Source organism: Chenopodium album, chromosome 24 (genome assembly GCF_948465745.1).
Source record: "Chenopodium album chromosome 24, dcCheAlbu1.1, whole genome shotgun sequence".
Lineage (NCBI taxonomy): Eukaryota > Viridiplantae > Streptophyta > Magnoliopsida > Caryophyllales > Amaranthaceae > Chenopodium > Chenopodium album.
The window spans coordinates 10955535-10982501 of record NC_137857.1 but is presented as its reverse complement, the minus strand read 5'-3'; the positions used below and the strand labels follow the sequence as shown (position 1 = coordinate 10982501).

Genomic DNA, 26967 nt, shown 5'->3' with positions numbered 1-26967 from the left:
GTTGAACATTGAACCAATGCAAACATTAGTACCTTCTAATTTAATTTCAGAAATTTAATTTTCCTTTTTTTTTTTTGCTTTGGTAACTTGTTGTAATAGGTTGTTTTTGTGATGAGTACGTACTCTACCTGCAATTTCTCAAACTTGAGTACCTTTTGTGCAACTTTCTCCAAACTTCAGTACTCTCAATTTGTATTAACTCTTTTATTATATCTTTCCTCTCACATTCATTATTTTCAATAAACTATTAACCCCACTATCTTTCTTTTATAATTTTTTAATACTCTACTACCACACTTACCTCTTATTTTATTTAAGTCAATTAAATTGCCTAAAACTATATGACGGTTAAAGTGTATCACTTAAAAAAAAAACACGGAGGGAGGAAAAATAACTTCATTTCAATAAGTTAAGATGAACACGACTATTCCAAAAAAAAAAAAAAAAAAAAAAAAAAGGGGTAAGGTGAACACGGCTTAAATTAAAAATGGAGCATTTGATGCCCAATGGCGTACGTAATAAGCATGGCATAAGCTTATAAAAAAAATATATAAATAAATAAATAAACAAAAAAAAAAAAAAAAAGCATGACATATGCCTAAAAAATTTCCTTACCTCCAATTTAAGATTTTTAAAATCAAATTTTATTCTTTAAAAATATTCACTTCTTCAAAAAGTCAGATTCTCTCTGACTTTCCCAAACATATAAAAATACAAACCAACCATTCAAGAAATCCAAAACCCAGAATTCCTAACTCTCTTTGCATTTCAATGGCGAAGAGAGAGAATGGAATTTCTTTCGATGGAATCATTGGAGCTATGCCGGTTTTTGCCAAGGAGCTTATTGCTGGTGGTGTTGCCGGTGGTGTTGCTAAGTCTGCCGTTGCACCTCTTGAACGAATTAAGATTCTTTTTCAGGTGAATTTCCGATCTTCAATTACTTTTAATTTTGTGTTTTGTTTTGTTTTGTTTATTATGGTTTGGATTCGATGATTTAGGGGTTTTATTATGAATTTTGCTTGATTTGAAGTTTGTTTGAGGTTATTTTTGATTTTGTGATGAAATTGATTTGTTATTGAGTGTAATTTGGATCGTAATTATGCAATTTAGGTTTGGATTGGTATTAGGTGATGTTTTTCTGGTTGTTAGATGATAATAATCTTGAGGAAGTAGTTAGGAGGATAATTAACTGGTTGTTTTGATGGAATATAGTTGGAGGATATGTTGTTCTGTGAATGTAGCTTTTGTCAAAATTAGGTGTAGAAGATAATGAAAAGGAAGTGTAATTTTTTTTTTTGAGAGAAAAAGGAAGTGTAATTTGCTGATGAATAGTATGAGTTTTTATTGAAGGAGGTTAAGTTGTGTGCTACTTAAAAAGTCCTGATAAATTGGAAATTCATTGCTGAGAAAAATAAGGTTATGGTATAATGGTGAAGTTTTGGCTGGATTCATTATCTTTGGTGAAGACTGGACTTACCACATACCCCCAGGGAGGCGCCAGGCGGGGGAATACTTGTGACATTTCATTTGGGAAGGCAGTTGGTCCTTATGGTTAGAGATATATGAGAGTCTTGAGGTGCTTATTTAGAAGTCAGTAGGGTTGTGCAAAAAATCAGGAAAACTCAAACTGATATTTTGGGTTTAGTGTCAACTTTTTTGTCAATTTTAATATATTTATCAAAATAGAAATTGAAGATAGAACTGAATTATGAGTAACTGAATATCACTTGTACATAAGCTAAATTGCCATTCCTTTCGTGCGTGTTTGTTCTACATTTTATTCTGTATTTTATTCCCAATAGCACCCCCTCCATATCAAACACCACCTTTGGAACTGCAAATTACCAATTCACCTTCACGGCTTCACCACAATCACCAAGATGCCGACAACCAACTACTAAAATGATTCAATGAGTAACAACCAAAATCCTCAAAAATCAACAAAACCCCAAGTCCTCTGCCTCTACCTCTACTCCCTCCCTCAACCAAGTTAAGCCTCTAAAGTCTAAACCATGATTATATCCTCATTTCTGCTTCCTTTAGTAGAGAGGGAAATCAAGGAAGAAAACATATGTGGTGAACCATTTTTTTTTTTTTTTTTTTTTTTTTTTTTTTTTTTTTTGGGGTAAGGGAAAACATTTGTAGACAATACTTAGCTAACAATAACCTAGAGGAAGGGTAGGCCCATATTAGCTATTGAGTTTTACCCTAAAGGTTGCGATTTCGAAACCTTGTTGGCTATATTAGAACTCGAGGCTGAGATTGCTAATCACTTATGTTAGGAGAGTAGGAGAAAACAGGGAATGATAGAAGTATAGAACTGCTATGGTTCGATAGTTTGTTACAGAAATGATATCCGGGTATATAAGGAAATTAGTAAGGAGTTTGTTCAAATAGTCAAGTTCAAGTAAGGAGTCTAGTCTGGTTTGAATTTTTGTTTGTTTGAAGTTTGAACTTGACCAGAAATACATTAATGTAAATCTCAGGGTACAAGTATGGATGTATGGTCAAGTTCAAACAAACAAGGAGATAAAATTAGATCAGACCAGACTAAAAAAATTCAGACCAGTTTGCCTTACTTCAAGTTAAGAGCACGCTTAGAGTACCTTAGTGATCTTACGTACTTTTATTTGATATTGAGTGGGTTCAGCTGAGTATCTTTATTTTATTGAAGGACTGGGTGGTTGCACACTTGCACATGGCATTTTGATTGACTCAGCAACTATACGTCTTGTTTCCTTGACATATTCCGTGCTTTTACAAGTTGTAGTGATTTTATTTAACATTTTTTCGTTATTTAATCACCTGAGTTATGCAAGGCCATAAGGGTTCCCCACGGAAACTTTAGTCTTTCAGCTAGAGCCTACCTTCATCATTATAGCTGAATTAAGCCGATGCGCGATAAAGACATTTGTTGAGCCCATTCAAAATCAGATGGGTCCTCCTTCCCCACTTTCCAAAAATTAACTTCAAGCTAGTTTATGTGGGATGCATCACTGATGTAATCGACCAATCATAATGACTAGAGTAAAATTCTTGTGTTTGCATAGGTTTTGGTGATCTTTGAAGTCATTAGATTTTAAACTCCTCAGTGGTGAGGATCAATATGAGGATAGATCCTATGAAAATCAGGGTCGTTTCTGACTTTTTAGGGGCCTAAGGGCAAACTAACAATTAGGGGCCTAAGGGCAAACTAACAATTAGGGGCCCTATAAATTTAGGTGTTTGTACGATATACTAATTCTGCATTAATATAATAAAAACTATACTTTAATGTTGTACTCGTATTAAATTTAATGTGGATACCGGATATGAGATAGTCTAATTAAAGAGTTAATCTATAAAATTATTAACCCAAAAAAAAAAAAAAATAGTCTCTTAAAAAATAGCAAAAAAAAGAAAAAATAGTCTCATGAAAAAATAGCAAAAAAAAGTCATGCAGACTGGAGTATTATATATGGAGTACACGGCTTGGAAATACTCAAAATGAATAGTGTACTGTATTATTTATAAGAATTATTTAAAAAAAATACTATGTATTGTTTATAAGAATGATTACAAATATCGTAACCTTTCCGTCTCATAATGTAATGCATGTATTCTATTTTTGATGTCTTAAAACTTGTGTTTATGGGTTATGTTTACATTTAAATTTTCTAATTCCCTATTTTACGTACTTTAACAATACTTACTTCAGTTTTGTAAGTGTCTCAAATTGATTTTTTATACTATATTATGGCATGAGAGTATTAAATAAGAAATTTGAAAGACATGTAAAAAGAAAAACATATAAAAAATAAATGAGGGAAAATTTTGAAACAAGTACAAAAAGAAAAACATGTAAAAATAAGGAAAACATAAAATATCCAAAAAAAAAAAAAATGAAATTAGAAAGAAGAAAAAAATTAAAATTGAAACCAAAACATGACTAACAAGTCTCGAACCACAACATACAAGGCAAACTATACTCCACTAATTGTCCTGGTATAGCCATTGAGCTACTTTATTAATTTGTCTATCAAAATAGGAGTATTTTTTTAGTATGTTAAGTTTGTTTCTACAGAAACTGGGCTTTTGGTTTGGGTGCCCTGGTTGACCGCCCCGGCTGCCCTGGCCAGCTACGCTGTGATGAAAATTAGGAATGAAGATGCCTTATATAGCTACATACCCTTGAATGAGACATGAGCTGAGACTAACTTTTAAGTTTCTCTTAGACTATATTTGATCTTAGGCCATCTGATATGTATAAAGTCCATAGAAAAAAGTTCACTGAACTCAATCATTTTAATAGCTTCACGAATCACGATAACATCATAATAAAAGACTTTGGTCTAAATGAACCCGAAATTTTGATCAATTTGTAAGAAGAGATGGAATTCAATCTCTGAAGTCTATACTTGCTATATGTAAATTCATTCTTTTTCCTTTATAACTATTCTCTTGACGGCCCTATAAATAATGATCTTTTGTCATACCTTCTAGCTTCTTTGTGAACTTTCGTGGTATAACAAAGAAGCTAGAAGGTATAAAAAAGATCACTATTTTGTGCATCTACTAATTTGAAAAATTCACAAAGAAGCTAGAGGTATAAAACAAGATCATTATTATTTTGCACATCTACTAATTTGAAAAGTTAATCTACATTTGACTATAACGTATGTCACCTTTTGATGTTTTGCAGACAAGACAAGCAGAATTCAAAAGTATTGGTTTGAAAGGGTCAGTTACTAAAATAGCTAGAACAGAGGGAATACTCGGTTTCTACAGGTGGAAATTTTGATCCCAGATACATTTTACCAAGGGGGTAATATTTAGACAAACTCCAATTTTGTTTAAATTAAAGTGAATTAGCTGTTTGCGTTAACTTTTTGGCTCTATTTAGACTGGATTTAACTTTTATGAAAAAAAATCAAACATCAAGTTAGGCTAGGATTCAAGATTTAGGATCCAAGTTTAAGTTGAATAATTCGTCTTTGCTATTAGTAATTTTCGGTTTTTGAATTTGATATTCGTTTCAATGATTATATTGCTATTATTACCCCCGTTTCATATCATTTGCAACCTTTGCCAAAAATGGATGTTTCATATAATTGAACAAATGTTTTCTTTCCTTTTTGAGTTGTCATTTGTCTGCATCTCTTTCCTCATCACATGCATCTCTATCTTTTGCTCTCCATTTAACACTCAAATACAAATTTTGCCTAGAAGCCCGTGTAATCCTCTAAAGGTGTAAATAATAAGAAACACAAGGAGTAGTTAGATTTCACAAGACTCAAATCAATTCAGAACTGGACCGATTTTCTTTCTTTCTTTTTTTTTTTTTTTAGGGTTTTTTTTTTTTTTTTTTTTTTTTTTTTTTTTTTGGTGTTGGGGGGAGGGGGGGGGGGGGTGGTCTATGTAAAGTGAAAATAATTTTGGAATTCAGTTTGGGTATAACTATAGTATGAAACACTTTAAATTTGGTTGACTTGACATAATCTGGATTTAACTTGTTATTTAAAATTGAACCACTTTGGGTTGGGCATTGGAAATTTTTGTATCCCGTTATCACTGTCTCCTAACTATTTATACTGAGTGGATTATGTTGTTACTCGGTAACATAACTCTTATAAGGGTGTTCTTGCCAACTTCAGAGGAAATGGGGCAAGTGTTGCACGAATCGTTCCTTATGCTGCGCTGCATTACATGGCATATGAGGAGTACAGGCGATGGATAATTCTTGCTTACCCTGATGTCTGGAAAGGCCCAGTGCTTGACCTTGTTGCAGGATCTTTTGCTGGTGGAACTGCTGTTCTTTTTACATATCCCCTTGATTTAGTGCGGACCAAGTTGGCTTATCAGGTAAACACATGGACAAACAGCTAATGGTTCTTTCCTTAGAAAATATTCTATTGGTGTCTTGTTTCAACTTTCATGGAAATGTTCTAGTATTCATAAAATGTCTCATAGTGGCTGAATGTGGGGTTTATTTATAGCACAGGTTGTTGGATCTTCCAATTTAAATGTTAAAGGCCTTATCCATCATGAACAATTGTATAAAGGAATTCGTGACTGCTTTTCCATGACATATAAAGAAGCTGGTTGGAAAGGTCTTTACCGGGGAGTAGGTGTGCTGTTTACATGAAACTGTGTGTTTAACTATGTCGACATTTGATGGTTTTTTATTTACATGTTCTATTTCTTTGTCAGCACCATCACTTTATGGTATATTCCCATACGCGGGATTAAAATTTTACTTCTACGAGGAGATGAAGAGGCATGTACCTGAGGAACACAAAAAAGATATATTGGTGAAATTGACATGCGGCTCTGTAGCTGGATTATTGGGCCAAACCTTCACATATCCTCTTGATGTTGTTAGGCGGCAAATGCAGGTAGCTCAGCTCTACCTTCTAGACTTTGGATGTGATATCTATAAATTTATGTGGTTTAGATGTTGTAGAACCCTAAAGGGCTGAAAAGAGCATTTTTTGACAGGTTGAGCGGATGTCTAATGCTAGTAATGGAAAGGGAACTCTAGACACACTTGTCGCAATAGCTCGAGAGCAAGGATGGAAGCATTTGTTCTCAGGGCTAAGTCTGAATTATTTGAAGGTAACTAACTAAGCTACGGATCTCTTCTAAATTTCAAATGCCTTCCAACCCAAAATATGCTTTACTATCGAGATATCTAGTTTACGTGCATTGTCATTGACTTTTGTGCTTCAGGTTGTGCCCTCGGTGGCAATTGGCTTCACTGTGTACGATTCAATGAAATCGTTCCTGCAAGTTCCCTCACGAGATGAAGCCATTATTGAGGTGGCTTCCAGTCATACAAATAACCAAACATCGTCCCTGCATTCTTAAAAGGGATTCATTATATCATACTTATACACCGATTCAGTATAGCATTGTGTAATTCAATTGTATGTAGGTATCATTATTGACTTCAGTTGTATATAGGAACTGTCTCGTTATTACTGCTTATTGTATCTATCTTCCCAACATTCAAGTCATATAAATGAATGTTAGGAATGAAATGATAAGGATTTTTGCCTAGTGAAATGAAGTAATTAAAGATATTTTAACAGTCTTTAAATTTTTTCCTTATTTTGCTAGTCTAATCTGGTGTAGATCTTTGCAGCGTCTTCATAATTTGTAGGGAGCTTGAAGTGAATAATTTAGTTTGATTCGTCCCGTACGTAGTTCAATATGATGCCACAGCGATTGTGCCTACACTGAGAGGGTGCTAATCTATGCCAGGTTAATCAACCAATTACAATTTCACTATTTTTCATCTCTTCTGTAATCAATCTCAGGAAAAAATATGGTTACAGTAGTAATGATGATGTGTAGTTATGACTTCATTATTGGCTTTTCTTAGTGCTCATTATTGGATTTTGAGCCCTTTCAATTTAGACTATTTATACACTTTGGTTGATAGCTTTTAGGCTGTGCTTGTTTAAAATAAAACTTTTTCAAATGAATTTTATGTATTATGGAAGTACATTGCAATGGAAATCACATCTTCAACTTGATATTTATGTGTTTGTTTCTTTGCTAGGAAAGTTATACTAGAAAAAAAGAAGGTAAGGGAATAGAGAGGAAAGTTGATATTCCTTTAGTTTCAACTAGGTTAAAATCCCGTGCAATGCACGGTTGTTAAATATTTTTTACAATAACATTAATACTACATAAAGTATAAAAAAAATATTCATAAATATTTCATTTGAGTATATAAGGAATATGATTGTCAAAGTGGAAAGAAAATATCATACAGTATAAATAGTTTACTTTTAGATTTTGCCAAAAAAAAAAAAAAAAGAGAGAGAAGTAAAAAAGGCGGGAAAATTTTTCACAAGGTTATGACAAGTGTCATGGAAAGATTTGCTTTTAGTATAGGTTAATAGATTATTCTATTTTATTTTGTATTTACTTCCCTATGGAATACATTTTCTTAAAAACAAATTATATATACTCCCTCCACTTCGTAATAACCGCAATACTTTGACTTTTGTACTATTCATATGCTTACTTTGACTACAAATTTTACCTATATAAAAATGACATATGTTGATATAGAAAACATCTTTGGATTAGTCTTTAATAAATTACATTAACCTTTTATGCTAATTAATAATATAGAATTACAAATATATATATATATATATATGGTTAAAATTGTGCATTGGCATGTGTGGCGATCAAAATGTTGCGATTATTATGAAATAGAGGGGTATAAAAAAAGAAACACTATTGAGGCATAGCCTTCCCAAATAACATATGTAAGTGTCTCACATTGAGAAAAGAAAATAAATTTAAACACTTTATAAGGCTAAGGGACTACTCCCATTGCCATTTAATTATAGGATGAAACCTCCTTGGACTTGTAAAGTGAACTCGTTCTTATGGTGACAGGTGCGACCCATTCATGTATTTAACATGGCATCATAGATAGGCCCATGGTGGGACCTTTAATGGCTGTAATATACTCTAGGCCAAATTGAATGGGTCCATATGAGGGAAAGTGTGAAAATGCACTATGGTCCCATGAAACATCACATGTGACCTGATACAAACAGTCAAACATTGTCAGATACAAAGATGGTCATGAGGAAAAAGATTGTTGGCAGGATGGCAAGCCACAATGCTTTAAATGTCAAAATTTGGGCATTTGACAAAGAATTGTAGGTTCCCAAATGATGATCAAGCCTCTATTCTAACATAAGTGGTTGTGGAAGAAAATTTATTTAAGAATTATATGAGTGAGATTTGCACCATAGAGAGAAGTGCTCCAAAGATTTTTTTTTTTTTTTTTTTTTTTTTTTTTTTTTTTTTTTTTTGGTGAGATGCATAAACAAATCAAAATAGAAATGAAAGAGAGTTTATCATGATGATACTCACAAATTTAAAGCAAGGGGGTGTGATGAGTTATACTTCAAATTGATAGAGTTATGAGAAAGAGAATGTTGGAAACCTTGATTATATTGATGAATATACAAGAGTATGTATAGAACAAGATTAAAGAATTGAACATACCAAACTATGACTAGATACAATATGACTAGGTACGTTAGCTAATTATAAGGGATATACTTTGACTATCAAAGTTAAGGAGTAAATCAAGGGATTTACATATTCTAAACAATAACTACTAATGATATGATATAATCATCAAAATCCTTTATAAAAATTACTTCAAATTAATTATAGTTAGTGGGTTATTCACTAATTTGTTTCATTATTCTTAGTCAAGTTTGTTTCTATTAAGTCATTAAGCATGTGTTTTGGTAATGAGAGGTGGATTAAAGTAGTGGGACACTAACTTGGCCACTTCCTCTTTATATCTAGCACCATTGCTAGCTTAGTCCTAAGATGATTTGGTTTTGTTTACAATTTATATACTAACAAGTTATTTCCTTGTCTTTCAATGTGAACAAGTTTCTTATTCCAACATTCTCTACTATACTTATACGAAGTATAAACTTTGACTATTACTATATTGACAAAGTTTGAATGTATCAATTATACTATATACTAAAAGACACACCAGCAATGACACGTGTCATCTCCTGGTGTGTCCTTAGTTATTTTTTTCTTCTTACTAAAAAAAAAAATATTTCAATTAAGGAAACAAATCATTTACATTATTATTATTTTTTACATATTCCATATTAACATGTAGTAATTATTATATTTAAAATAAAAGATTTATTCACAAATCTTTCTAAAAAAAATAATCAATTATATACCAAAAATCAAAATTTTAAAATAATCTTACAATAAGAAAAAATATTGCTTAGATTTTTTGTCTACTTTTGTTTTAGTTGTGTATTGAAAGCTATGATTAAAATTGCAAATACCAAATTAACATATTTCATGCTTTTATTATTTCTCGACTAATTTATGATTATACTGAGTACAGTAATACTTCTCAATCAATACTATATAACTATATATATATAACTAAAGATCACCGTGCATGGCACGGGATCTAACCTAGTTATTCTAGAATAGAGAGAGGTATGATGATATTTAAACACGTGATCTTTGTACTTAAACTGATGGTTGAAGCCCCAGATCGGTTTATATATTCAATCATGTAGGGTATGTTTCTCATGATCTCATATTCACGTGATCACATTCCTTATATGATTGCTGACTGAATTCATGCTAACCGAATTCAATATGATTGAGCTAACGTTTTATTGTGCTAGTGTGCACTGTGGATTGTACTTTCTTCAATCGGATTATCTTGTATATGTACGTAATAAGGTATTGATCAAACTCTTTTGCTTGTCTTTATTTATTTATTTTATTAAAATAAGAACAAATGATGGAAATAAGAGTCAAATACCTCCATTTTCTAGCCATATAATTAGTTAAGGAAAGTCTATGGTTAACAAGATCTCAAGAGTTGCGGCTAGTTGGATTTGATGACGAGAAGTCTTTATTCATTAGGTTGTTTTCCATTGTTATCTTCAGATTCGTCTTTTAGTTTTATGTTCACATTGTAGATGCTTGAAAAAAGGAATCATTTTTACGAAATTAATCCTAAATTTTTTGAGGTATCATATGCATTATACCGAACTAGTTGAAGACGTAATAGGTGTTTTCTTTGTGAGAAGGGTCTCATAATATTATCTCTTTTCTTTAGTTTAAGTTTTGAATTTTCACTCACAATAATCTCTAAATTAATTTAAAATATCTATCAAAAAAGTTGTTCATTGATAGGAGTTTCTAACTCTTTACTCATAAAGTTGTATAGTTATCGTCTTATTTTATGGTTTGTTATTTGCATATATATATGTATTGAAGAACTTTCTAATAAAATGTGCTATTAGCAGATTGAATATTGTATTTGCTACGTACCTTTAAAGTGCAAATTAGTTGGTGCATCCGAGTGTATAGTGCTCTAGGTAAACCTGATCAAAATAAGTAATGTATGTTCTTTTGTTTTCAATTATTAACTATTAAGCTCATTTAAATTACATATTGTTTATAACACAACCTCAACTCTTTTAATTTTTGATGAATACGATGAGGTTTGGGTTAACTATCTACACGATTTGGATGTAGGGATAGACACGTTTCTTGAGGTTCATGCGAGCATTTGTTATTAGCTCTTATGATGACTTAGCTTTAATGGTTCATATCATGTGTTTAAGCCTTTATGTTCATCGAATGAATATAGAGCATTATAAATTTCCTTAAGATTGCATAAAAACATTTAATTCTCTAATGGAGGTATTAAGAATGTTGTATTGAACGGACAAAGTATTTATGAATTAGTAATTAGAAGTAGTATTAAAAAGTGTATCACAAAATCACACATCGATTGTATGATCTAATTTAATATTCTCACTAATATGTACTTTTATGTGCATCCTTTTATGTCATTTTCCTCAAATGAACGAAGAAGACACTGAATATATTGAAGCATCCAAAAATGGAAATGAGATCATTATTACTAAAACCGAGAGTAGTAAGTAGTACATGACAAAAGTAGTAGAAATATGTTATAACATTCTTAACCAAAATATTGTAGTGAAGTTACAAATAAAATCAGCCTAGCATGGCCAACTTCAACTCTTACAAACACAACCTTAGCTTGCAATTAACCACAAAATTAAGGTGTATTTGAATTATTCTACTTCAATGGCTCAGTGAAGAGTTCATACATATAATTCGTTTTATTTTCGGCTTGTGATGATCAAGTAACTAGCTAGCTTATTAGCAAGAAAGGTTATTTCCAGGTGAAACACCAAGCTGCTTACAATATTGAGTATAGTAACCAACACGAGCATTGACAGCAGGTGTGTTTCCACCACCGCATTCTCCCCCATTGACAGCTCGAATGGTGGATCCGAACCCTTGGCCGGATATGATCCTAGAGTGTACATTGTTCATCCAAAACCAGAAGGCTGTTTTGAAGGCAATTACTGGATTGTTGGCAACTGTTTCTGGTGCATTGATACCGTCGAATCCAATGCTTTTACCTGCAGCTCCGTAATTGTAGTTCCATGTGATCTGAATTGGTCCTCTGCCGTAGTATTGCTTGTTTGGGTTGCATGGCCATTGTGCACTTGATTGACAATAGGTTGATTTTGCAATCTCCTCTATGTAGCAAAAATCTACAAAATAAAACAGTGTCATTAATATTACTCAGTTCATTTATGAGTACTAAATTTATATGCACGCGATACATGCTTTACATTTTCTAAATTTAAAAACAAACCATTTTAAAACCATTAGTAAAATTCAGGACTTTTTTGGTTGACACCACTATCTCACTCCTTGGTTATATAATACAAAGTTTTATTAATTAGTTTAATTTAATTATAAAGTATGTAGTCTATGTACTAGATCTATATGCACGCGATGCATGCTTTACATTTTTTTTTCAAATTTAAAAACACCGGCCTTTTTAAAACTATATCTAAAATTCAGAACTTTTTTAGATGAACACCGCTATCTCACCTCTTGACTTATATAATAGAATCACGCACGTGTATTAATAACATCTTATCATATTTTAAAAACAAAGTTATTCTGCCAATAAGATGACGTTATATAATAAGATGTTTAAACTAGTAAAAACTAAATATGAAGTATAATTAAGCATGAAGAACAAGTTCTCAAACAAACACTTACGTCCAGTTTCATGGGTGACATGAGCAAAGAAGGCGGCGACTTCTCGCTTAGTATCATCGGAGGACCCACCTTTGCCGAACTGAGGATAGTTTCCGAGAGCATTCAAGAAGGCAGATCTGGTGTAGAAGCTCTTACCAGCACAGCCAGAGCCTGCTTGGTTAAGAATCCCATTAAAGAACGCGTTTGTCACCAAACTTTGTACCGAAGCACCACCACCACCACCACCACCTGATGGGGTAGTAGGGGTTGAAGAGTAACAAGGGCCTTGTTTACACCCGTCACCACAATAGGCTTTGGTGGTGCCGCAATAACCATATTTGCTGCAGCAAAGGCCAGAAGCACACCCACAGTTTTGAGCGGCAATCATTGTGCATGACATACAAGCAATAGCCACGAGTATGGCGAAAATTTGTTTAATGGAAGACATTTTGGTTGTTGTGTTTTTGAGTATGCGATGACTGATGAATTAGACATTGCAAAAATGGGTTTATATAGAGATCGTCTAGGAAAGAAGACAAAGTAAATGTATGTAGGATATAATTTTAATATGTTCAAATGTTGACATTTGACTTTGGACAGTCGTAATATGCGACTGATATTTTTGACTTGTTCATGACTTTCATTATAATGAGCGAGTGACCGATTTTTCAAAAAAAAAAAAAAAATAAAATAAAAAATTGTAATGAGTGATAGATATTATATTTTATGGATAAGGCCATTATTAGGGGATTCCGCACCAAATGTTCTAGTAGGTGATTTCGAAGTTGTGACTAGCTAGCCTTTTGATGTAATCGCTAACTTCAACTTGTTTTTGATTTGCGATTATATATACTACATCCGTTTCATATTATATGCAACAAAAGAATATTTTACATTTCACAAATAATATCCCTTTGTTGCAAATAATAATATAAAACGGAGGTAGTATTTAAGTTTGTATAAAAAAAGTTTATAAATTAAAAGCTCAAGTTGTAATTTAAAGAATCTAATAAAGCACAATAATGATCTTCTAGGAAGAAAATGAAAAAAAAGAAAGAATATTATTTCCTTTGTCTCCAAATAAAAGTTCAAGTTCAATGATTGCACCACTTGCATACATCTCCTCAAGATAGATAGATAAAAATTAAAAAAAAAAAAAATGGCTATTTCACCAAATGCATTTGAGCAATTTATAAAGTCATCAAATGCCATCGGACTTTTTAGAATTCACCAAATGCCACCGAGTTCATAAAAAATTCATCGAGTGCCATTAAAGACTAACGGCAGTTAACTTTGTTAGTCATTAAGGCTAATTATGCCACGTGGTGGCTTATGATTGGTTGCTTATTAAATTAGTAAATTAATTACTTAATAAAAAACTTTAAAAAAAAAACCACCCACCATGACCCAACCTCAACCATCGCCTGTCACTGCCACCACCATATCCCCGCTTCTGCCAGTCCTCACCGCGGTGCAACCCAGCCCTGAACAACCGCACGGGCGACGACGCAACACAGCCGCGATTCACAAACTATCTTTCTCCCTCGACAATCCCTCCCCTCCCCACCGCTGACGACCAAACTCCCACTCCCCACGCGCGAGAACCTAAATCACTTCATCCCCTCCGAGCTCCACCCTTTCAACCATCACGCCGGATCCCTAAATTAAAAACCCCAAAAATCAAAATCTAGGGTTTCGACACCCCCCAATTCAATATCGATTTCCCTAAATTCGAAGCCCCCTCCACTCCCCACTGTTGGCGTCCAATAATCCCTCCCCGCTCTGGCGAACCCAAACCACCCTTCCCCCTCCCATCTCCACCCCCGAACCACCTCCCTTAAACCCCAAAATCGAAAACCTTAAAATCGAAATTTAGGGTTTTGATTTTGGAGATTTCAATTTTCGGGTTATAGGGTGTCGAGGATGGTGGTTTAAGGGTGGGGGGGGGGGGGAGGAAGGCCGCCGACACCGAAGAGGATGTTGGTCGCCGGTGGGGATGGGGTAAGGGATGGGCCGGCGTAGGGGCGGTGCGAAGAGTGGTGGCTGGGGTTTAGTTTTTTTTTTAATAATTTTTTTGATAAATAAAATAATAATAAAATGAACCAATTATAATATTTCACGTGGCATAATTAGCCTTAATAACTAACGGAGTTAACTGCCGTTAGTCATTAATGGCACTCGGTGAATTTTTTATAAACTCGATGGCATTTGGTGAATTATGAAAAGTCCAATGGCATTTGGTGAATTTTTAAAGTGCTCAGTGGCATTTGGTGAAATAGCCGTAAAAAAAAAACATATCAGTGCCAATAAATATTACAAAATTAAAAATAATTAGCAATAAAAAATAAAAAAAAATAAATAAAAAAACTCACATAAAAGGACAAGGTTTATATGTTCAAAATTTATTTTTTAAATTCTTAATAGATCTAATATATTCAAATCTTATTTTTCTGAAATATTAAAATAAGCTGATCGAAATAAACACATGGCCTTATATATGAGTAGACCTGGTTATCTAAAAAATCATATGTCCCATAATTTGTGTCTCACTGGTGTTCCACTAAATATGATTGGTTCTTAAAATAAATATTTGCCTTTTAAAATATGAGAAGTGGGACCTTGTAATTATTACAACCAATGATATTAAGTGGAACACAAATGGAACATGAAAAATGGGACAGAGGATTTAAACCCGTTATTAGACATGGTATTTTAATGATAATAGGGTTAGGGACAAGTTTATAGGACCCTTAAATTAATGGACAGAGTTTTTATTAGTGTATATTGCCCTTATTAAGTAGAGTCAATGTAGGGCCAAAATATTTGTCCAATTTAATACATAAAGGAAGTAGGTAATGTCAAAAAAAAATTACATACATATTTTTGTATTCGTATGTACTTAATTATGACTTTGTCCAACATTTATTTGAATTGATAATTTGTTGGCCCTTCCATTATTGACCTGCTATTGACCCGTGACCCGCATTGGCCTGACCTACTACTGGAAAATTTGTCAAAAATTATCTTTTATAATACTTTTTTTTTTATTTTTTTATTTTGTTTGTGAAAAACAACCTTTTCTTTTTTTTTCTTTTTTTTTTTTTTTTTTTTTTTTTTTTTGCTGCAAAAACACACCTAAAATTAAACCACCTTTTTTTGTTTTTAAATATTTTATGTACTTAATTATGACTTTGTCCAATAATAATTAGAACAAAAACCTTTGCATGTCCCCGGTTTACAATAATTTTATTGTACATCAAATATTTTGCGAAAAGTGACCCTTTTTTTCTTACAAAAGTAACCCTTTTTTTTTTACAAAAAATGACCCATATTTTCACAAAAGCGACCCTTTTTATTTACAAAAGTGACTCTTTTTTCTTACAAAAGTGACCCTTTTTTTTATACAAAAGTGACCTATATTTTCACAAAAGTGACCGTTTTTTTTCCCCAAAAACAGAGTATCAAAATCAACAAAAAAAAAAAATAAACACAAACGCATGCAAAAGTTTTTGTTCTATAAATATATATGCTTGATCACTAATCTTACCTTCACACTTGGAAAAGTTTTTGCAAATGGCAGATGGTTACTTTTTTTCACCAGTACTTATCTACCTTCTTCATGATCTTGGTGGCAGTATGTCGTTTTCTTCTGTTATTGATGAAGCTGAGTTGAGGTTTTGTTTGTTTTTTTTTCCCTCTTTTCATCTCTTTCTTTGTTTTTGTTGTTGGGGATTAGGAAGAAATCAGTGGTAAGACAATGGAGACAACCAAACCCCTCCCCCACTCCAAAAAAAAAAAAAAAAAAAAAAAATCACAGAGGAGGTTGCATTGTTGACTGAGTATGAATACCATGGCAGAGTCACTTCAATCTCCCCCCTTACATAGAGGAGGGAACACTGTTGCCTGAGTATCAATCGAATAATCCTTATGTTTTGGTGTTAATATTCCATTACTTAAAATTTTTAGGGGTAACTTTGGATCTTTCTTTATAATGGATGTACAATAATTATTGTACACCCAATTATTTTAAAAGTTTGTGTTATTAGAATTGATAATTTGTTGTCCCCCCTATTATCGACCTGCTATTAACCCGCGATCCACATTGGCCAGACCTACTATTGGAAAATTTATCAAAATTCATCTTTTATAATACCTTTTTTTTTCTGCAAAAACACACCTAAAACCATTTTTTTTCGATATAACACCTTAAGCCCGTTTTAGGTCATTGGCTTGGTTTCCCGGTATTGACCCATCACGTGATGAGGCTCACGTGCTCAGATTAAAACCCTCCCTTTTTTTTCTTCCTATATTTTTCCTCCAATTGAACTTCCTCTCAACCCTCATTAAATTTGCTCTATCTTCCCCACCAATACTAATTTACTACTCTACAATGAACGTCTGCCATGGTAGGAATGAATTCAATTGTAATACCCCGTATTTTCATACGTATTTTCCTAATTAATTAATTAGAAATTATTTTATAAAAAGGGTATTTTAGTAAATTAATTATTTGGAGCCAAAATAATATTTGAATTTTGGCGCCAAAAGTATTTTGAAATCTAATTATTATTTTGGATAAGATGTATTATCCATTTATCTTATTTTAAAAATCGGATTATTTACATATTTCGGATATTTTAATTAAAGAAAAATAATATTTTATAGATTAATTATTATGGCCGAAAATTTCCAATAAAGAGCTAAGGAATTTCGGATTTTCCACGTATGGAAAATCTAATTTTTCTTGATTATTTATTGGTAAATAATTGGTATTTAATTAATTAATTATTTAATTATTTATTCTATATTATTTTACAATTATTTTTATTCCTTAAACCGAGCAAAATCTTCCTAAATACTAGTAAGGGAATCTCCTATTTTCCTTAATTCTAATTCTCCATCTTTTTAGTATCCAATCATCATATTCTCTTGCCTTTTGTTACTCTTGATTATTCCCCAAGTAATTCTAATTTCCTTATTATTTTTCATGACATACATACATTCCATATTCAAGTATACACAATCACCTTAATATCCAAACTTTCCTTAATTCTTTACTCACTTCTCCAAGTAATCTCTTAAACCCTAATTACCATAATTCTTCCTACATTTTCCTACCATAATTCATGCTCATACTAGCCTATAAATACCCCTTCATACCTCTCACATTCTTCACACCAATTCTCTTCTTTTCTTCTCCTCAATTTTACACAAATCATCCCGTTCATCTTTGAAGCCAATTTTCGGGCACTTCTAGTCAGTTTTTAAGGTAGTGACGTTTCACAGAAAGTTGTTCCTCTCAAAAAATCCTTGAGGTTAGGCTCAAGAATCACCCAATTCGGAGTTATATCGAAGGAGTTATAGCCTCTGCAAGTTCTGCCTATTCTTTCCAACGCAAATCCAATTCTTCTCTTTTCCTTGGTTTCTTATCTTTTCTTCTTCTCTTCTCTTATTCAATTATTATTATTATTATTATTATTATTATTATTATTATTATGGGGGATTTATAAAAATTACTATGAGTAGTTTTAATTGTATAAAATCATATTTTTAATGATGTTTATGAGAAAATAATTTAAAAGGTTCATGTACATATAGTTGGGGGTTTTTAATTATTTGTTAACCTTATATTGATTAAGGTTATATTTATTTGTAGGGTGTGTTCAACCAAGATTCTTGAGGTTCTTTTGGTGTGTATAGCTAAGGAAGGATCAAGCTACGTTAGGTGGCTAGATACCTTTAAAAGTGATTGGTTTGAATAACATGTTTTATATGATATGATTGGTGATTGAATTAAATTGATTTGAATTATGATTTTGAAATAAATTATGTTTGGAGGTATTGATTTTAATAAAAGTATTTTGAATCATTGATTTTTAAATCATGTTTTGAATGGTTTGAATTACTTATCATGTTTGGATTTGATTTGAAAAGTTTATTGAATTAAATAAAAGGTTTTTCATTAAAGAGTTATTGATTTTGAAATGTTATTAATATATATGAGATTTTATTCTCAAGTATTTATTTAAAAGGTTTTGATTCTGAAAGTATGTGGAAGGAGTTTGAATTATATTGGAATTATTGGATATTAAAAGGATTTATTATTGAACCATTGAAATATTATTATTAATGCTTTATAAGCATGTTGGTAATCCCACTATGCGGATTTGGTTTATTGATAAGACTATGGATTTTGTATTAGTCTTTCCTCAAGAATAGCCTTGTAATATAAGGAGACTAGCTTGGGGGATGTGCACACTTAGCTTGGGTGAGGAATTGGATTTAAAGAAATTGGTTCAAAAAGGAATTGGATTTTTAAAGGAATTGGTTTATCAATTATTTTGAATGTTGAATCATTGGAATTGGTTTTGAATCATGAGTTTTGGAATTATTGGATTATTTAATGGAAATTGGTTTTGAAACATGTTTGCGAATAAATTGAGTTTACATCATCTTGCACTTATCGTACTTAGCATATTTTGCTAATTCGTATTTCTTATTTGTTTTGGTTCGCCCTGTTTACCGTAATGGTAAGCAGTGTTGACTATTTTCAGGTGGAGTCATGAATGAGCATATGGGAGTCCCGGGATATGCTTCACCTAGTTTAGGAATGTTGGTCTTGTCTTTATTTTTGAACACTCATAACAATGTTACTATTTTTATAAGTATTAATAAAAGAAGAGTATTGAAGTTTCCGCTGCAAAGTATTGGTTTATTTTAGTAAGTTTGAGTAGCCTTGCGTAATCACACGGCGGTAATACGCCCAAGTCTATCTCTACGGTATAATTATACGTATTATACTGGTATTTCCGTAGAGGGAGATTTGGGGGTGTTACATCAATGCTTCAATTCGTGGGTTAATTCAGGCCAAGTAAAAGAGTAGGTTTTAGTTTTTCTCTCTCATCTTATTTCTAACTCAATTTCTACTTATGTACGTGGCTAACTTTATCATTTTCTCTTTGTTTACCATGGGTTAAAAAAAAAAAAAAAAAAAAAGGAAGCTTGCTGCAATGAGAATGTGGGGCAGGCATAAATACTAACTGGAATACCACTATATCATTTTTTATCCGTCAAGATTACTACTAAATCGATTCATCCCTAACACACGACATAAATTAGAAATAAACAAAAACACTAATTTCCAATTAAAAACCCTAATTTATGACAATACAAAAACCCAACAATTTAACAAGCAATTTCATTAACTAAAACAACCTACCTTCCTCTAAATTAGGTAAATGAGTGCCTTTGCAGCAATTCGAGCTAAACAATGTAGCTTTCCTTTTTCAATGGAGAGAAATAATTGAGGCTTGGTTTGAAGAATATAGGAGAGATGAAGAAGGGAAAAAAAATAAGAAAGGGTCTTAATATGATCATGTGAGGGGTCAACGCCGGAAAATCAAGTCAATGGCCTGAAATCAACTTATTAAGGTGTTATCTCGCAAAAATAATCTGATTTTAGATGTGTTTTTGAAAAAAAAAATCTTATTTGATTTTTCACAAAAGAAAATTGTTATAAAAGGTGTATTCTTATAAAGTTTCCTAAAATATTGTATGATTTATATATAGTAATTTGGGCCAAAAAGTTTGTCCTAAATTCAATCAACAACCTAGCTAGGGAATTACCCATACACAAAACTAGTATATTAATGATTTTATTTTTTTCTATTGAATTTACTTAAGCGTAAAGAACTAGATTAATTAAAAAACCCTAAAACCCCTCATCTTCTCTCTAGCTGCAAGGGGCTGCCATCATCTCTTTGATGAAGGTAAGCCCCAAATTTTCCTTTGTTTCCTTAGTTTTTAGGAAAAATTGCTCCCATTAATCTGAACTTTGCCTCGTCCGTCGAATATAATCCCAACTTTCGTTTATTATCTATTGCACCGAACTTTGGGGGGTATTAATTTTCGTTGCACCCAACTTACCTGCAACCGGTTAATCCGGTCAACATTTGTGTGTTACATTGTTTTTGGACACGTGTCACTACAAGAATGGTCAAATTAAAAAAAAATTAAAAAAAAACAAAATTAAAAAAAAAAAACAAAATTAAAAAAAAAAACAAAATTAAAAAAAAAAATTAAAAAAAAAAAAAGAAAACCCAGCCACCCCTTAACGACAGCCACCGTTAATGGCAGTGGGGGAAGGGGGCGGAAACGACGGGGAAGGGAGGCCGGATTCGGGTCGGAAATGAAGGCGAAGGGGGCGGAAACGACAGGGAGGGGGAAACGGCGAAAACGAAGGGGAAGGGGAAGGGGATTGGGGTCGGAAAACGGCGGGGGAGAGGGGAGTGACGGAGGAAATAAGGGTGGGGGAGGGGTTTTCGGGGGTCGGGAAAGGGAAAGGGGGGGTTTTGAGGGAAGGGGGAGGGTTGAGCGGCGGTTTCCGGGAGTGAGGGAGGGGTTTTCGGGGGTGGGGGAATGGTTTTCGGGGGTGGGGGAAGGGAAAGGGTGGGTTTCAAGGTAGGGGGAAGGTTGGGCGGCGGTTTCCGGCAGCAGGGGAGGGGTTTCCGGCAGCAGGATGGCGGTTTCCGACAGCGTGGTGGGGGTGGGGGTGTGGTGTGTGGTGGCCGGCTGCTGGTATGGGGTGGTTTGTGGGGTTTTATTTATTTATTTTTTTTTTGTTTAATTTTTTTTTTAAAAAAAAAAATTTAAGCCAATCATACGCTGACACGTGGTTAGGTGACCTGCTACATCAGGTTAGATGACCTGTTGGGTGCAACGAAAATTAATACCCCCTAAAGTTGGGTGCAATAGATAATAATCAAAAGTAGGGATTAATTTGGGCGGACGAGGCAAAGTTTTTAATTGTTTAGTTGTTAATAATCCTCCTTTCTCTCTCTTTATGAGAGTTTTGTTCCCAAATTTTCGGGTTTGTTCTCTCCGTTTGTGGGAGTTTGAAGTATGATTTTCTTTTTTTCTCTTATGGAAGATTAGAAATGGGTAGTTGCAGTTTGCTTGGAAGATTATTTTAGTGATTATTCGTCCGGCAAAGAATGAAGATTTAGGATTTCATAATTTCTGTAAGTATCTAGAGTACCACACAAGTATTTTCATCCATACGACGACTATGCATCAATGAATCTTAAGCCGAATTAGTGCTAACTCATAGATTGTATTGCTTTGAAAGAAGTTTTTATAAAGGCTATTGTTGATCGAATCTACAATGTATTTTGCTTTATGGTGATATATTTTTGTGTTGGGAGTTTAGATTTCTTAAGAATTATTTGTATTGTAAAGTGCCATTTGGCTCTATTTTATCAATGAAATCCTATTTCTTGTCAAAAAAAAAAAAAAAAACTAGATTAATTAAGGTCAAAACGAAGAATAGGGTACACGTACTAAAAAAAACAGAGTAAACATAGAAAACAGAAGTTCTTTTTTTTTTTTTTTTTTTTTTTTTTGAAAAAAAGAAAACAGAAATTTAAGGACAGTAACAATATATATTCTTTTATTTCATTGTATTTTAAGCAGGTATCCTTTTATTTTTCATAAATTACAATAAAAAAGTTTTAAGTTGGTTAGTAGCATAGAGTACTACCAACACACCTTTAAAACTATATTAAAGATGTACTTAGCAACTGAGATTGTTCCCAGGAGAAACACCAAACTGATTACAATATTGTCTATAGAGTTGAACCCGAGAATTGACAGCACCTGTATTACCACCATTACATTCGATACTATTGATAGCTCGAATGGTGGCACCGAACCCTCGGCCGGAGTTGATAATAGAGTGGACGTTGTTCATCCAAAACCAGAAGGCTGTTCTAAAGGCAGTAACAGGGTTGTTAGCAACTGTTTCTGGTGCATTAATACCGTCGAATCCAATGCTTCTACCGGCTGCTCCGTAGTTGTAGTTCCATGTGAGTTGAAGAGGCCCTCTGCCATAGTATTGCTTGCTTGGATTGCACGGCCATGTTGCGCTTGCGTTACAATAGGTAGATTTTGAAATCTCCTCTATGTAGCAAAAACCTTCAAAATAAAACAAAGTAAACAAAGTTTTAATACTTATTTCATATATAGAGTATTATGTAGAATTTAACAATGGTTCACAAATCATTAAATCACAAATGTCCAATTTAAAAAAATTATGGTAGTTATTTTTCAAACGACTACTATAGAATTTTCACGAGGGGTGTATGCTTTAGATTTTAAAAGTAAATCAACACCAACCATTTTCAAACAGTAATTATATTAAAATAGGATTTATTTTTATAATAGTCGTTTGAAGTATAACTACCATAGTATTTTAATACAAGTACAAAATAGTATGATCGGTTTATATTTCCACATTATAATATGGACACAATTAATCTTTTATTATCAACAATGTAAATATTATTCTTGAAAATTTAATCCAACATAACAAAATACTTTTCAAAAAAAAAAATAAATTCTAAAATAAAAAATTAAAATTACATAAATAAACCTAAAAATTCGATAAATTAAAAAATTGTTGATGAAGCTATTTTATACTAAAATTAAAGAAATATACTTTATGAAAATTTGACTTTTGCCACTACTAAAATATTTACACCACTTTGATTTTTACTACGTATCTACAACTTTATTTGATTTTACTACCACTTTATATTAAACCTAAAAATTTAGATTTTGCTACCACTTAACAGTTCCATTACTATTTCATTTTGTGGTGCCTACTTATTTCCCCTTGCTGCTATCACCTTAACCTCCACCCCGCATATTCCTTAAGCTTCACTACACCTTCACCCACACAAATCCACCAATAACTCCCCTGCTTCTTGCGCACGGCCACCCCACAAACCAAACAACATCATCAACTCATCAAGTTGTAGCTTCCCCTACCAACTCCACCTCGCAGCACCACCTATTCAAACCAAGTAGCAGCCCAGCCACCGCAATCTGTGGCGCTGCCCCAATTACAACCCTGCAGCTCCTGCTCCTCCCGACTCCCGCACATCCTCAACAACAACACTACTCTCACATCAACCACCATCACCATCGCACCACATCTTATCCCTCAATCTTATTGCCACCGCTAGCCGTTAAACACCAACAACATAACTCCTACTTGCTGCCCCATTTTCTGCTAATTTTCCACCACACCACTCACAACCACCTCACCAGCATCAGCCCACAAACTAACCAAGACAATCACGACAGCCCTGTTTTTCCACCATGCTGCTCCGCCGTCCACACAACCACAACGCAATAAGTAGCAGCCGCAACACAATCATCTCGCCACTACTAGCCTAACCACTATAATTTTATTTTATTTCCTTGCAATTCAATTATAATTGATTACTCGATTATAATAGACATATTTCAATTCAACTTAATTAGGATTTGAAGATTACAATCGACTTATTTTAAAGGGTTTTTCTACACAGTAACCCTGTTTTTTTTCACTTTTCTACGTTGTGCCCCAACATATATGACTTTCTACACGGGAACCCCAATATACTTTTTGCTTCCATACGGTAACCTTGCCTTTAAAAAATTCCTTTAATGGGGCCCAATCTCCATTTATTAATATTATTTTTATCGAATTGGTATTCCGTCAAAGGTTTCGGGGGCTATTTTGGTTCTTAAGGGTCCAAATTGACCTCAGATTTGACAAAAAAATAACGTAAATGTCTCGTTTTGTGTGTTAAAATGTCAACACGAAAATCGAGACATTTCTTAATAACCAAAACGAGGCATCTACGTTATTTTTTTGCCAAATCTGAGCTCAATTTGGATCCTTAAGGGCCAAAATAGCCCCTGAAACCTTTGACGGAATACCAATTCGATAAAACTAATATTAATAAATGGAGAGTGGGCCCCACTAACGGAATTTTTTAACGGCAGGATAACAGTAAGGTTACCGTATGGAAACAAAAAGTATATTGGGGTTACCGTGTAGAAAGTCATATATGTTGGGGCACAACGTAGAAAAGTGAAAAAAAACCAGGGTTACTGTGTAGAAAAACCCTATTTTAATTTAATTCAACTTAATTTGGGATCGAAGCGGACGCTTCTCATAAACGATCTATTTCAATTTCGAGGCTGGATTTCTTCAATTAATCTAATGGCTGAGAATATGAGATTACTTGCTGCTTGGTATGATGTTGCCGATTGATGGCAATGATCGGTGTTGATGATTGCGCAGTGTGTGTTGCAGGAGAGTGGGTGGAGGTTTGGGATGGGCTGCTGTGAGTCCTGTGAGGAGGTTCGTAGAGAGAGAGGAAGAAGAGAATGGAAGGAGGTAAGTAAGTGGGTCCTAGAAACGAAAATAGTAACAGAACTGATAATGGTAGCAAAATCTATAGGTTTTGGCCTTTTGGGCGATAATAAAATAAAATAAAATTTTAGATTGGTAGCAAAAATCAAAATGGTTCATTTTAATGGTGGCAAATTTTCCTATAATTTATTACTTGAAGAAAAATAAGTCAATTATGAACTGCATAATGATTAAAACAATTAAAACATTAAGGTATACATATTTTAATCGAACACTGTAAAATTTTCAGTAATAATTAGGATTTTTTAGGCATTTTTTTTACTGGGCACCAATACTAATATCTCACCCCCCCCCCCCTAATAAACCTAGAAAATAGGTCGTTAAGATCGGGTATAGGTAGGGTCAATTTTGGGTCATTTAACATTCGAGTAACGTCGGGTCATTTCGGATTTCTGGTATGATTCGGGCCGGGTCAATTTTGAGTCGGGCTATTTTGGGTTAGCCATTTTCGGGTCAGGTATGTTCGGGTCATATTCGGGTCGGGTCAAAATCAAGTTAGGTCATGTTTGGGTTGTTCCATTTGTGTATCAAACTCAAATCAATAATTTTATATTTTGTTATGGTTATTATATTATAAGAGCTATCAATTCGGTTTATGAGCTTGGAAACAGTTGAAGATGAACAATTTGAGTTATTTTTGGCACTTGACATTTTTACTTCAATTATAAAGTAATTTTAGTTCAGGACATTTAGAATACCAGGTCTATTCTGGTTAGTTACGAGTATCGGTTTTGATCGAGTCAAACATTTTGAGTCAATTTCAGGTCTGGTCGGATCAATTCGGGTGTCGGGTCATGATTGAGTCAAGTCCATTTTCAGGTCGGGTCTATTTTTGGTTTCGGGTCATTTTAGGCTCGATGTGTTTAGGTCACTTTTGGGTCATGGGTCGGGTACGTCATTCGGGTCGGGTCAGGTCATTGGGTCTGGGTTAGGATTGCTAGGTCTATCCCCTAAGTTTATATTCTACTTGTAGTTATGAAAAAAAAAAAAAAACATTTTCATATTATCTTATCATACATGCCAAGAATTAGAGGATAACATTATGATGCTATGTTCAAATTAGTAAAAACTAAATATATGAAGTATAGTTAAGCATGAACAAGTTTCTAATACACACTTACTTCCAGTTTCATGGGTGACATGAGCAAAGAAGGCGGCAACTTCACGCTTAGTATCATCGGAGGATCCACCTTTACCGAACTGAGGATAGTTTCCGAGAGCATTCAAGAAAGCAGATCTGGTGTAGAACCTCTTACCAGCACAGCTAGAGCCTGCTTGGTTAATAATCCCATTAAAGAACGCGTCTGTCACCAAACTTTGTACTGAAACAGCACCACTACCAGTTGAAGAGTAACAAGGGCCTTGTTGGCACCCTTTGCCACAGTAGGCATCGCCGTTGCCACAATAACCATATTGGCTACAGCAAACGCCGGAAGCACACCCACAGTTTTGAGCTGCAATCATTGTGCATGACATACAAGTAATTGCCATGAGTATGGCGAAAATTTGTCCTAGGGAAGACATTTTTATTGTTGAGTTTTGAGTATGTAATTATGTAATGAGTGATGAGTTAGACATTACCAAAGGGTTTATATAGAGGTAATCTAGGAAAGAAGACTAAGTATACGCCGCCGCGTAGGAAAAGATTTTTACATGTGCAAGTTGTTGACATTTAGTTTGGACAGCCATATTATGCGAATGATTTTTTTGACTTGTTCATGCATGTAATGAGTGATAGATATATTGTTTCATGAATAAGGCCAGTATTAGGGGATTCCCCACCAAATTAAATGCTCTAAGTTACTTGGGCCTTGTTTGGCAAATGGCTGTTGGCGGCTGGCTGTTGGCTGGTTCACTTGACTTGTTTGACCTGGAATGTTTGGCTGTTTATAATGGCTTTGAAATTGGCTGTTTATAAAAGTGTTTGGTAAATTAATTGTTGGTTGTTGGCTGTTTATTAGATAATTTGTGGGCCAACAAGCCAAAAGCCAACAAAAAAGCTACTCAAAGCAGCTTTTTCATTTTGGCTTAAAAGCCAGCTTTTTCGCTGACTAAAAAGCCAATTATCAAACACATTTTTTGGCTGTTTG

The 26967-nt window shown here is 33.5% G+C and overlaps 2 protein-coding genes across 3 annotated transcripts; one reads left to right on the top strand and one right to left on the bottom strand.

Moving 5' to 3' along the window:
- The first annotated feature begins 472 nt into the window (after positions 1 to 472).
- Positions 473 to 7065, top strand: LOC145611135 (mitochondrial carrier protein CoAc2-like). Of its 2 annotated transcripts, XM_081666378.1 has the most exons (7): positions 473 to 918; positions 4682 to 4767; positions 5634 to 5841; positions 5981 to 6107; positions 6190 to 6374; positions 6478 to 6594; positions 6709 to 7065. In XM_081666378.1, the coding sequence occupies exons 1-7, from the start codon at positions 595 to 597 to the stop codon at positions 6844 to 6846; spliced, it is 1185 nt and encodes a 394-aa protein (XP_081522504.1). In that variant the 5' UTR covers positions 473 to 594; the 3' UTR covers positions 6847 to 7065. The 2 variants fall into 2 exon arrangements, with proteins under 2 accessions (XP_081522504.1, XP_081522505.1); XM_081666379.1 differs by lacking the exon at positions 4682 to 4767 and having other exon boundaries at positions 475 to 918; positions 6709 to 7064.
- A 4420-nt stretch (positions 7066 to 11485) lies between these two features.
- Positions 11486 to 26477, bottom strand: LOC145610550 (uncharacterized). The gene is made up of 4 exons (XM_081665866.1): positions 25999 to 26477; positions 22185 to 22584; positions 12634 to 13091; positions 11486 to 12113 (listed from the first exon to the last, which is right to left on the bottom strand). Exons 1-4 carry the CDS (start codon positions 26399 to 26401, stop codon positions 11713 to 11715), a joined length of 1662 nt encoding a protein of 553 aa, XP_081521992.1. The 5' UTR covers positions 26402 to 26477; the 3' UTR covers positions 11486 to 11712.
- Positions 26478 to 26967: the final 490 nt, after the last annotated feature.

Bases quoted from the DNA above. Each gene is read 5' to 3' on its own strand.
- LOC145610550 (XM_081665866.1), bottom strand. From the start codon at position 26,401: ATGTCTTCCCTAGGACAAATTTTCGCCATACTCATGGCAATTACTTGT. The intron at 22,585-25,998 runs GTAAGTGTGTAT...TTTATTTTGAAG, and splicing joins TGTCACCCATGAAACTGGAA to GTTTTTGCTACATAGAGGAG. The intron at 12,114-12,633 runs GTAAGTGTTTGT...TTTATTTTGTAG, and splicing joins TGTCACCCATGAAACTGGAC to ATTTTTGCTACATAGAGGAG.
- LOC145611135 (XM_081666378.1), top strand. From the start codon at position 595: ATGCCTAAAAAATTTCCTTACCTCCAATTTAAGATTTTTAAAATCAAA. The intron at 919-4,681 runs GTGAATTTCCGA...GATGTTTTGCAG, and splicing joins GAATTAAGATTCTTTTTCAG to ACAAGACAAGCAGAATTCAA. The intron at 4,768-5,633 runs GTGGAAATTTTG...TGCCAACTTCAG, and splicing joins GGAATACTCGGTTTCTACAG to AGGAAATGGGGCAAGTGTTG.